The following is a 13,676-nucleotide window of genomic DNA, read 5'->3' as shown; positions in this document are numbered from 1 at the left end:
AACTGGACTCGATTGGAGTCCTTGTTTGGGAGGCAAGATACCTTGAGAGGATTTCAGTTGGAGAATGATCTTTTGGCTTGAAGCCTCTAGATTTTGTTAGTATCTAGGATTTCCTCACCAAACTCAAGTTTCTTAGATTGTAATTGCAATAGTTTAGAATTCATAATGATTGCTCTTAGTTGATTCTTTCCATCCTTGCCCTAGCTCTTATTGCAACACCAAACATTTGATACCAGAAGGATTAAAATGGAAAATAAAAGAAACAAAAACATAAAGATTCCATATGGGACCTCACCCTACCTCATGTGGTTTGGGGAATCTAGAAAGAAAGGAACAACATGATTTTCAGAGACTCCTACTCCTCTCCTGAAGTGGTGTCTACTAAAATTAAGCTGGCCATTGTGGAAAATTTGAAAGTTGATGGAAAACCTCTTCTTTTCGAAAGCAAGGATGATTCAGACCTCTTAAAAAAATTGGAATGTTTTTGCTTCCATAGACATAGGTGATAAGAAAAATAAGAGAGAAAGTAGTAAGTGTACCTATTTTCCTCCGACTGGTTGGATCAAAGCTAATTTTGATGGGGCGAGCAAGGGAAACCCGAGGCCGATTGGGTGTGGGGGAGTGATAAGAAATGAGGCTGGCTATTGTATTGTGGTGGTGACATTCCCCATGGGATCACAAACTAACCACTTAGCCGAGGCCATGGCTGCTTACCAGATCCTTGCCCTTGTTAAATCGTTGGGATTTAGTAAAGTTTGGCTTGAGGGAGATTCTAACAACATTGTTCAATGCCTAAAGGGTCTATCCTCCCTATCATGGACCATAAAAATATCATGTCTCAAGCTAAGGAGATAATTAAGTCTTTTGAGCATTGTGTTGTATCTCATAATTATAGAGAAACCAACACTATGGCTGATTGGGCGGCCAACATGGTTGTCTGTGCTGATCATATGATGAGCTGGAGAGGTGAGTTGGATCTTCCTCATGAGGCTTGTGCCTTCCTCATTTATGATAGAGTGCATGGTTATGAGGGAGTGATAAGGAATAATGACAACACACTTATTAATGAAAATGATCATAATGAATCAGAAAGAGCGACGCTTGAAGATTGAGCTGGCATTTAATGCAGACAAGACTCCACATTCTAGGTGGGTGCCCATTTCTATTTTCAAGACCTTCCTGTTCTACACTTTGATCTTTGTTTTTGCGCTGTTATGCATTACAAAGGAAAGGAATAATTTGGTAGCTGATGCCATGAGAGGTAACAGGAAAAGAATTGAGCCACTCTCCTATGATGAATGGAAAGATAAGCTGAAGGCATGGGCTATTATAGAAATGACCAAGATGACAGGGTATATGGAGAGAAATTTTGGGAAAAACCCTACTGTTACCAAAATTTTCAAGAAGAATTGGAAAGATGGAAAAATTACCATAGGAGGAAGAAAGAATGAAATTGATGAAGGTATGGTCGCGGAAGTCACTGGCATGCCGATGGGAGGTAGAAAGTTTTACATAGACAAAAAGCTTACAAAGGCTGCTATCAAGCGATTCCTGAAGGAGGAGTCTGAGAAAACCAAGTTGGTCAAATACAACAAGACCTAGTACTCGCCAAAGGTGATAAAGAAGGTATGGAGATGGGTTCTATTTGCTGTCATGCAATATGTTACTCTTGATGGTAGATACTCTCATGTCTATGGTTATCACTTTATGCTTCTGAATCATTTTTGCCATAAAGATCTAGTGTCTATACCCTTCTATCTGTTTAGCTCCCTTAACACTAGCATTAAGGATTTTAGGGCTAATCTAGATAGTAACCCTCCCATGCATGAAGGGTTAATGTTGCTTTTATACAACCATGTCAAGGCCTCCTCCGTGCAAAATTTTATCACTGAGCTTTTAGATTCGGATGATGAGTTTGAGAACTTAGAAGACAGTGAAGACAAGAGGTCTGATACTGAGTGGGAAGATGATGGTGACATGATTACCTTTGCGAAAGGTTCTAGCAAGGGGAAGGACAAAGATATGGCTTCTGGGTCTGAAAAAAAGAAAGCTAGAAAATGGGTTAAAGGAAAAAGGAGTAAGGTTGAGGAGGAGGACAACTGGCTTGAAGATGATGAAGAGGATGATGAGGGGATGGAGACTGATAGTGATTATGTTACCCCACCACCCAAGAAGAAAAATAAGCGGAGCCCTGTCATCACTGAAATCAGCCCAGAGAAAGGGAACAATTCTCTAAATGTCCAACCCAATCCTCTGGACTCCAATAAAAGGACAAGTGATGTTGAAGAAGATCGGAAGATGGTGAAGGAAGGTAATAGACCTTGGATAATACTACTCTTGAGCTCAACATTGATAGCAGAAACTCTCCTATTACCATGTTGAATATTGCGAAGAGTGGGATGATGGAGTTATGCAAGGTTATTGATTGGGTCTATTTAGAGATTGATAGTTTGAAGAACAAGTAGGATGGTTCATCCAAGAAAGTGGATACCTTAGATGCTGTTGGAAAAGGCAAGCTGAGTACCCTGCCTAACTACCTGAATGAATTGACAAAAGCCATTAGTGATGCAAAGGCTATCAATGGTGCGTATGGCTCTCAATTTAAGGTTGTAGAGGCCAGATTCAATGATTTGGAGAAGCGGGCACTCAATCATGAGAACACCCTGAAGAAAATTGGAGAACAAAGCCCAAAAATTATGAAAGCCTCTATCGATAGCTTCAGTGTGATGATCAACAAATTGGAACAAATCCATTAGGAAAAAAACACAATTGATACTACCATGGATAAGGTTCCGACTCTTGAAGGGGGACTAATGGTCACGACAAAAGAACTCGAGCAAGTATTAGGAAGATGACCCAACATGCTAAGGAGTTGGAGGAACTGAAGAGAGTTGCTGCCTCTATGGTCCAGCTGGAGCAAGAAGCGATAGAGCTTATCATAAACCTTTCTTAGGTTTGTTGCTCGTGGTTGTCCCTTAGTTGTTTTTGTGCTGTCCCTTTGCTTATTTTGGCTTCTTGCTGGCTTTTTGTCTTAGTCAATTGTCTATTTTTTGCGTTGTGCTCTTTCTAGTTGGTCTTTAATGTTTTATCTTTTGATTATCTTTCTATAAAAGGGTTCTGGGGCCCCTTCAAAACTTTCTTTTCACTTAATCGTAAACATAGAGATTCCAAGTCTCATGAGAAAGGAAATGAATCACACTCACATGATACATTTAATTATTATTCCTTTTCTAATGGGGATTCATCTAAGAAATATTGACCAAAGTGGCATATTGCAAAGGGTCTAGACATGATGAACACTAGTGTTATGTAAAACAAATTGATGATATCAAGCACCTTCTACAAAAGAATCATATTTAGTTATCTTCATCTATGTTATTTGGTACATCATTTTCTTTCACGCCAACATTTGCACAAGCCAAGATAGATTTTATGACATGTGTAGACAAGATGAAAGGCCATGTTCTCTTTACATTGACCAACCTTTGGTCGAGTAGATGTATTCTTGATTTAGGAGCTTCTCATCATATGGATTCATCTTTGGGTATGTTCTCTTCATACAAGCCTTGCACAACACCACATATTTTAATCGGGGAATAACACTCATATGAGTATTATTGGGAAATAATCTATATATGATGATGATGGTACAATTCATGATTTACTTTGTAAACTCCTATGAACCACCTGCTATAGTATACAAAGTGGAGCAGAGAAGATAATAAAGTTCACACCCAATTTAATGCTTATCAATGACCTACATAGAAGAGATAACTGCAATTGGTATAGTTGACCATTCCTCTCAAGTTTATGCCTTCTCTCATTTTTTTGTAGATGAGCCTAGAGGTCCTTTGACTAGTTCACACTCTCATGCATCTACATTGGACTAGATGTTAGAGGTGATGTTTGATCACTTGAACCTTTATGTACTTCCATCATTTACCCTGTTCACGAGGCTTGTGTCAAGCTTCCACCTCTTGCACCTCTTGCATCTTCAAAGATCATTTTAGTTGAATAGAATGATAAATGTCTTTTAGTTTTAGCTCTTTGAGATTATTTCTTACCATACATTATAGAGTTATTTGTTGAGTCACACATTATAAATGTTGGGGACATGCTTGAGGATATTCACTTCCTCTTTGATGATAGCTACAACTCACTTGATATGTCCTAATCATTACCTTTAAAAATTGTTCCACATGTCTCTTCAAAGTTGCCTCGATTGTCTTTAATTGATTTGACATCTTTTGATTTAGACACATGGATAGTTGAGCAATTTTCTAGGGCACACTCATGAAACCTTTTCTCACATATCTTTTTATGAAGTTTCTTCTACCTTGGCCATTGATTTTTTTTTTACTAAGGGGAGGAATATTGTTTGTCGATCTTGGATCATTATGAGCATTCATCTCCAAGCATGCAATATTGGCATGGGAACTTCTTCCCTATGGGGGGGTTTCATCACCTCTTCTTTTCTCTCCCATGGGCTTGGGATATTGATGGTACTTATGCATTTAAAGTAATCTTGGGGGCGAGGGGGGGGGGGCATATTGATTCTTACATTCTTTTGTCACATGTACACATTTTATCTCTTCTCTCTTTCAGAGAATTTTTTCTCATGAGGTTTCCTCATTTTCTTCAATTATGGGAGATTGTATTTGTTTATACATGGGTACCTCATCAAGTCTTGTAGAGGAGACCCATCTAGTCTCGCATCCAATTTTTCATTCGTCATTAGTTATTAAGCTTCTCACTCAATTAATTAAAGGGGGTGTTAAAGTAATAGGTTGATTACCTAATTAATTAATTAATAATTATTAAACAATTAGGTCCACTTTACTTTATTTACTTAAGCTAAACATAGGAGTGCTTTTTTATTTTATTAGACCAAGGTAAATATAGACCACGCTGTCTCATTTCAAAAGGAGAGGACACTTGTCATAGGCTAATTTAATCCTCACCTAGGGTTTCTATCTTCTTTATATAAGGATTGATCATTCATTGTGATCATTTATTTAGGTTTATGCATCAACACATTTCTTATGTTGTTAAGAAAATCTATCTTGCTTGAGCTCCATCTGTGATAGGTATTTTGCTTGCATGTGATTGCTAGGATCTATGGGGTTCAATCATCAACTCCAAAACGTTTTCCATTCATAAATAGTAAACTTGACCAATATTTTAAGATTTAATTACAAAGGATTCCACCATCTCAAGTTGCACTATTTCATGTTTGAGTTACAAAGATAACAAGTATCTAGAGTTGTATAATTACAAGTGCAACATATATTCTTGATGATAGACGACTTCCTAAGGCAATTTTTCTTCTAACCCTAAGGGTCTTTTAATATATTTGAAGTTATACATGGAAGCTCAAGCATGCCTATAAATGTTGCTAATGATGGGTATTGATGAGTCTTATCCCACCTTATTTCACATGTCGAAACATACGTAGCCAAAAATGAAAACCATTTCTAATAATTTCAAACTCTTGGCACAAGATTTCTAACCTAGACCACTATCGCAAAGAAAAAATATTTTAAAAATCAATTCCACAAAGAGGAAGATCAAAATTATAGATGTGACCTTAATCTTACATGAATTTCGAAACCTTGTTGTTACGTTTTGAATGCATCCATTTTAAATAAATTCTTATTTACAATTAAAAAGTTATTAACAAAATTATAGGTAACTAAGGATTAGATGTTAAGATTACTCTTAAAGATCAAAACTCCCCTAAAAGAGTCAAGGCCACTCTTGAAGCCTTAATCCAAGTCTTTATAGAATTCCAGATTTCACATTACATGTTTGTCATACTCTTTTCATCCTAGTTCTAATCTTATATTTTAAATATTAGATCATTAACATAATAAATTAATCCCTCCCTTAAAATCCCAATCCACATTTATTTCAATTTTTTAATTCTTATTTTAATTTTAAATTCAAATACACTATATACTCAACACTTTTTTTTATCTAAAATTTTATTTAAAAATTAGTTATTGAAACCTTAAATATTTTGAAAGATGAATCTTGTTTGCTTTGATAATATAATAACAAGTTCAATATAAATACCCCACTCGCATCTCTTAGCCATGATTAAAATATTTAAACTAATATTAATTTATAAACACCCTAACCTTTTTGTCCTATAAAATATAAATACCTTCATCATTAAATAATTCAAATGAATTTAGCTTTAGCAAAGAAAAACTATCTCACGTAATCATTGGATAAATTGAAAAACCAAAAGAAACAAAAGATACTTATTCTATGAATTAAAAAACTAAAAAATACTCAATTATGGTTCAAAAATTTAAATTGATTAATAAATGTTTATTTAAATGTATACTTTTATTATATATATTTATAATCTATTTTATTAGTCTTTATAACAAAAGATTTAAAATGATTTATTTGTTTTTTGATTTCTATTTAATAAAATATAATAGATTTTAAAATCTAATATTAATATTTATTTTTGTTAGGTTAAAGACATACTATATAATGACAACAAGTTGAAAAGAATGAAACAAAAATTATTTAGAGTCTACATTTATTTTTTATATACTAGTATACATATCTTAAATATAATCTACAAAGAAATATGATGAGATATACTCTTTTTGAATCATCCCTTTTTCTTGATGTATATTTAATTTCCCTCTATTTCATTTAAATAATATATGCATAAATTAAATATCCAATATCTAATTACATAGATATTTAGTATTAATATCTTGGTGAATTTGAAAGATTAAGCATCTAATATCATGACTCTAAAAGAAAAACTATTTAGAACATAGATTTATTTTTTAAATATAAATACATTAAAATTTTGAAATATATTTTCTATGAAACTATTAAAATAAAAAAATTATCCCAATCACGAATGTTGGTGAGGATGACAATATAATCCTTGATTATGCCATTCACCAATGTTTAAATCCTTGGATGCATGATTGATTGAATGAATTGAGAGATTTTAATAATGTCTAGGAGACCCAAGTAGCCTATGAGAGCTGGAAACAACACAAAACTTCTTTCAATAGACAATATCCTTTTACTTGTAATCACTTACTTATCATGTTGTAATTTAGACCTAGGAAACAACACAAAAATTCTTTATATAGACAAGATCCTTTTACTTGTAACTACATACTCATCATATTGTAATGTAATTTGTTTAGTATATTAGATGTTTTCATATAGATAAAGAATGCTAAAATAAAATAATTCTTAAATAAAAACCAATGAAAGAAGTCTATCTAAATAAAATAATTTGAGGCGTCTTATATATATAAATAACAATGATAAAATAAAACAATTCTTAAATAAAAAACAACGAAAAAGTCTATCTAAATAAAAGAGTTTGAGACTTCTTATATATATACATTTGTTAAAATGATTTATATGAATTACTATTGATGAAATGATATGAGATTTTATTTCAATCTTCACTCTATTCTATGTTGAATAATAAGATATACTTTTAAGAAGACATGACATAATTTTAATTGAAATACTATTTATTTTCAAATTGATCTAATAATATTTAAATATTAAATCATGTAAACAAAACAAGTATCTATTTTTCAAATTGATATAATTTTTAATACTAAATATTATCACGATAATATAAATAACAATCATCTATAATTTTATATTTATAAAACATGTGAAATAAAACATTCATTATTTATTATTATAACTTTAAAATTAAAAATAAATTTTATATCAAATACTATATACTATTTCATATTAAACTCAATGATTCATAATTATTAAAGATTTTAATGTTTAAGTTCATTAAATTAAATTTTTTAAAATATATAATTTAATCAAACTACGAATGACATAATTTAATCAAACAACCTAATTTTCAACATGTCAGAGACAAAAAGAGTCGCTCAACAACATTTGTTTAAAATAAAACCTAAATTTTATATACAAATGACATGACAGTGGTCACAAAGATACTGTAAAAGGAAATCGCAGTCAATAGTTATAATATACTACACCTAGTTGTAATGAGCCCCTTTTAGCAAAAAGAAAATGTCACAAAGATACTGTAAAAGGAAATCGCAGTCAATAGTTATAATATACTACACCTAGTTGTAATGAGCCCCTTTTACCAAAAAGAAAGAATAAATCATTGACAAAACATAAGCAGCCTGAACAACAATATCAAAACATCACGCCAGAACATTTTGAGCAACAAAATAATAACGAGCATCTTGCATTGTAGAGAAAATATTCCCTTTATTTTGGTTCAGTTGGGCCAAGCTTCTTACTTTAGCAGTTTTAAGAAAACCACGGTTTTCCCTTTTAACTAAGAGCAAAACCGCTATTGTTCAGCCCTTCTCTTCCGTCTTTCGCCTCGATCTGGTGAACCGTCTTTTCGGCTCTGCTGTAAAGATTCGCAGCACTTGACAGTCGGCAGAAAATTCGTAAAGCGCTTGTATTGGGATACGGTGCTTGATGCTAAGGGAAACCGACAACATTTTTGGTAACTGACACTCCGATAAATGCGATTAGGAGTAAGAGGAGTGATTTTGGAGCCACGGAAGATGAAGGAACGATGAATTTTAGCGGTTTTGGAAGGCTGTTTTGTGAGATTATTGTTATAGCCGAGGCGGATGGCCAAGCGCGTGTATCAAGTGTGGAAGGGGAGCAATGTAATGTTATTTGAGCTCTTTTTGTATTTTATTCGTAAATACTCTCTGTTGTTATAACCGATTGATGCTTTAGGTTCATTTTTCAGGTATTTGAGTAAATGTTGTGTGGTACGGAATGCACATTTACTTTTTAAGATAGCTTTGGGTAGAATAGGTTTTAATTTTTGTCGTTTGAAGTTAAATTTGTATAGGGAATGCATTAAAGTTTTTCCATTTGAAGTTAAATTTGCATATATAGGCTTCGATTTTCTTCTCTCATGGCAACTTAAATTTGTGTAGGATCAGTTGCAATGTTCTACCACTAGAAGTTAAATTTGTGGAGCTCCGTTTGCAAAAATCTGATTTGAAGCTAAACTTTGTGATCAGTTGGTTGCAAATTTTAATTATTTGAATTTAAAGTTGTCTATTGAAGTTTGCAAACTTTGTCATTTTGAGTATATATGTGAAGCGTTGTTGGGATTTAATTTTTTTTTGAAGTTTATATTGTGTAGTGTTGATAGCAATTTTCATCTATTTTAGTCTATATTTGTGTAGTGCTGATTGCAAATTTTTCATATTTTAAGTCATATTTGTGTAGAATATGCCGCAAATATCTGAAATTTAAAGTTTATTTTGCATATCGTCAATTGCAAATTGCTGGAAAGTTAAATAGGCGTAGCAGCATGTCAAATTTCTTTTATGGTGCTGATTGCAGTTTTCTGTAATATTGAGTTACATGTATGTAGCATTGGTTTGCCAATTATTTTTGTCATTTTAATTTAAAAATGTGTGTCACTGTATTGTTAATTGCAAATTTCACTTGTTTTGAGTTAAAACTGTGGATGATAGGTTGCAAACATCTGTCATGTAAAGTTAAATTTTTATATTGTTGGTCGCAAATTTCTTTCATCACAAGTTAAATTTGTGTATCGTCTGTTTCAAATTTCTGTCATTCTAAGTTAAATTTGTGTCATGGTGATTGCTTATCTCGCTTACTGCATTGATCACAAATTAATCCATTTTAAAATTTGCTTAGGATAGATTCAAATTATCTGTTATGAACGTGAAACTTAACGTGAAAATTTGTGTCTTGTGGGCTGCAAATATCTGTCATTTCAGGTTGAAATATTTCAGAACCTCCTAAAAACAGGATTGAAACTTAGAAAATATTGTTGAAAGTTGAGTTCCAGCACAGAGAACTTCTGGAAAAATGATGAAAACTATTGGAAACATTTACTAATTTTCTAATAATGATCTAGAACTTTCCAGCTCCGGTTAAAGAGTTTCTGAAAGGTTCAAGATTTTGGAACCCTGGATTTGGGAATTCAACCCAGGGAAATTGTTTTTTAGTTTTCAGTGTGTAAAACCCAAGCGAGAAAATCACAAGCATTGGTTTCATTACGCTCTCATGTATTGTTTGATTTATGCTAATAATATTTTTATTTTAAATAAATTGTAGGGGAAACACTTAACAGAATAATGTATAGTTCAATTTCGAGCAAGTAATTATGCAATCTTCTCTCTCTAGGTTTAGCAGAAAGAAAAAATAAAAGCAAGGGGTCTTGGAACTTTTCTTTGGACGTTTTTTTTATCTTTTTTTGTTTTTTTAGAGCATTTCCATTATACTTTCATGTGAGTTTGTTGCGAGCTAGTTCCATGTGTCCAAAATCTCAGAGGTAAGTATGGCGACTCCATGCTGCATGGCTGCTTGGTAGTTAGAGTGTGGGGTTGAAGTCAAAAGGCTACTTTATATTGCGTGTTTTTTGTTTGATTTATAAATGAGGGCTTATATTGGGTAACTGTTCAAGTGAATTGTGTCACTATATGCTTGGACATAGGATAACTTCCACCGAAAACTTTTTGAGACAAGATTCAAAAATTGAAACACAACAATGGGCGAGACTGGAGCTTAATGGCCTAGTCATTGACATCTTGGCATTTTAGAGAACCCCATCCCATGCCTATGACAAACCTAATTGCCAACAATCCATCCAACACTACCACCTGCTGATCAACCATGGTTGCCTCCATCACCACTTGTTCTGAGATGTGCTCCATTTTCTAGGACATGTAATGTCCTCTCTCAAATAATTACCAGAAATTATTACCCTTAAACATATTAATCAGATAAAGCATCGTCACTGCTGTTCTTGCATGTAAGTTTGGGATTGTTTCATGTGTTTGATAGTAATTCTTAGTGCAGATAAAAGAACAGAAATGATCATAGAAAAATGCAACACAAAGCGTATCAACTACTTCTTAATTCAAGAATAAGAATCTGACCTCTATTGGAGACACAAGAATGCTCATGCAGTAATACTAATAACCAGTTTGCTCCACAAATGTTTAGATATTCACTAATACAAAGCAAAACTGAGTACACCATCAGGCACTGCTCCAACCAAACTTCTTTCAATGCGCTTATACTATATGCTCAACACCCAATATCTAGAATGCCTTTATGCTTCAGTGTTGTAAGGCACTTCAGCGTTAATTAATTAGTGATGAAATACTGCTCATGTCCAAACAGCTGCCAGTCAAAGAACAATTTGAAAGTGCAGGCTTCCACAAATTGACAGAATGGCTCACCCGTGTTGGAATACAGCTTCAGATAGTATGCTACAGAAAGATAATTGATGCAAGATGGAAGGGCTTGTATGCTGCTTTGCCAAACTCCTGTGAACTTTTGTTTGTGTTACTCCAAACCAGGACTGACCCATGCATGCGGGAGAACGATAGATACTCTGGCTTAATGATATTGCGGTGGCCAAAAATATTATATTGGCCCTTTATAAAATGATTCCCTCTATCTTTCTCCTCGAATAATAAGTATCAAAAGCCTGCAACCTTTGAATTCTTACCAAATATTATATTCCCTGCTTCGTGGATCCACACAAGAGTTCCCACGATAACAAACAAGGCCAAGACTTCATATTATTTATGGCCCTTCTTTAAATAGTATAATCTTCCATATTGAACCTTTACGTTGCACTGTAATGAGTCGGTTCATTCGATACTGCTGGCAAATACAATCTCACAATAATCGCTAACTCAAAATATTAGCAGATATAACTTTTTTCTTCCTTCCAACAGATATTTGGATCCCAACAAGATATTATGGCAGGCCTTAATATGGTAATAATCATAGATGGCACACTCGTAGAGTACTCGGCGAGTTTCAAAAACTCGCCGAGTTTTTGAGCTCTGTGAGTTTTTCTGACTTTAACTCGCAGCAAAATCTCGCCGAGTTTTAAACTCGGCTAGACTAAAAAAAGAGGCCCAAACATGTCAAAAAATTATCATTTTTTGTTTTTTCAGGTCAGTTTCATTCTCTTCATTAGAATATACACATGAAATATAACATTTATGTATAAGTGGCATTTCAATATGTCTTTTTCCTTTCTTATACTTTATAACACCTGACGCCTTTATAAAATAATAAAAGTATTTTTGGCCTCGCGGGGCACTGCCCGCTACCCCTTGACCTCGAAAGGGGCGATGCCCCTTGACCCCAACTTGGGGGCGCTGCCCCCAAACCCCCATCAAAAAATATAGGGGGAAACTGCGTTGATGGAAGTAGGGAAAATTTAACCTCCGAGTCTGATTAGGCTCCATATAACAACATAATTAGCGTTGAAGAAATCTTGGTATTATACATTTTAGAGTTGAAAGTTTGAAACTATCAGTATGAATGATGAAATTTCAAATATTGCGCGTTTGTAGATCTCCACCAAGATCTAGACCTATCTCTCTACCCCTCTTTTTCTCACCCTCAGAACTGGGAAGATCTCCACTGGGAAGAGGAAGAGGAATAGTAAATAGTTTTAGGCTTTTAGCTAGAGCTGGGAAGAGGAAGTTGTAATTGTAATTTGTAATGATGTATTTACTTTTGGTTGTACAAAAACTATTTACTATTTTGCTTCCAGCCATCAGCATTCCTCATGAGGATGCGATTTTGTACACTTTGCATTTAAATATATCTAGAATCAGCTTGTTTCTTTTGTGTTATCATTTATTGACTCATTGGATGCATCTTCTCATTAAATTTTGCAAAAAAAATGCATTTTTTACTAAGTTTAAGCGTGTTTTTAAGTTGCCGAGTTTTTCGCCAAGTTTTTCCGAGTTTTCCCCGAGTTTTTTTCCCAGGGACTTGGCGAGTCGAGCCGAGTCACGAGTAGTTCAACTATGGTAATAATAATATGCAGAATAAATATTACGTATTCTCGGAAACCACATATAAATATAAAATGCTTCAACTCAAGAAATATTTTAATGACTGGAACTTATCTGCAAATTTGTCTCCAGTGGAGACCTCACAAATATGGCTCAGTTGTGAACTCCGTCACGAATCCACCCCTCCGAAAGAACTAGGTTTTCGTCCAGCCCTTCTATTAAACTCCTAAAGGTTTTCATCTCCAGAAATCATCCAATGTTTATCAAATCAAAAGCATGCTCTCCTTCCTTCATCCATCCTCCTTATAAAGAACTCCAAGAAGCTTCTAGAACATTAGGCCGACTTGGCTGACTAAAATATTAATCATATTTTGGAGAACTTTATTTAATAAAGTGACATTATGATATTATTTTATTGCTTATCTAATTAAATTAATTAATATTAAGTCATCATTGGATATTTTATTTATTTTTGACAACTTAATTAAAATTAATTTAATTAATTGTCACCTGTCAAATTGGGGACATGACATGACACTTGTCCAAACCATCTCTAGTTTCCTCCATGAACGGCTTCATGCCTATGCCTCTCTTCTCCTGGATATGATTATGTCCTCATGTGCCTTATCTCCACCTTCCACTACCTCTTGGAGTTGACAACCCTAACTAGACAGAGGATGTCATGCCCTGCCATGAAGGATATCAATGCCTTAGAAAAATCATCTTGCCTCAAGACTTCACGATTGTTCTAAAGATGCATGATATCAAGTGATCACAGCATTTAAACTAACAGTGACTAAAATACCAGAGGCAGCGACCTTAATTAAAGGCTCACATAATCGCAGC

General features: G+C 33.9%; 1 protein-coding gene across 9 annotated transcripts in view; it reads left to right on the top strand.

Annotated features, from left to right (window-relative positions):
• The first annotated feature begins 8,057 nt into the window (after positions 1 to 8,057).
• LOC131044878 (protein S-acyltransferase 8) overlaps positions 8,058 to 13,676 on the top strand; it is an 85,250-nt gene continuing 79,631 nt past the window's right edge. For 4 of the 9 annotated variants that reach the window (XR_009105722.2, XM_057978343.2, XM_057978344.2 and 1 more), the window contains exon 1: positions 8,063 to 8,678. Coding sequence is in view for 7 of the 9 variants with exons in the window: in XM_057978343.2 (XP_057834326.1) it covers positions 8,640 to 8,678 (39 nt within the window). In the remaining 2 variants the exon portion in view is untranslated. Of the gene's footprint in view, positions 8,679 to 13,676 lie in introns of all 9 variants that reach the window. The other 5 variants (XM_057978345.2, XM_057978346.2, XM_057978348.2 and 2 more) reach the window with 4 other exon arrangements.

The sequence above is a fragment of the Cryptomeria japonica genome, chromosome 1 (genome assembly GCF_030272615.1).
Source record: "Cryptomeria japonica chromosome 1, Sugi_1.0, whole genome shotgun sequence".
NCBI lineage: Eukaryota > Viridiplantae > Streptophyta > Pinopsida > Cupressales > Cupressaceae > Cryptomeria > Cryptomeria japonica.
The sequence above is the reverse complement of the archived record's forward strand: the minus strand, read 5'-3'. Positions and strand labels throughout refer to the sequence as shown.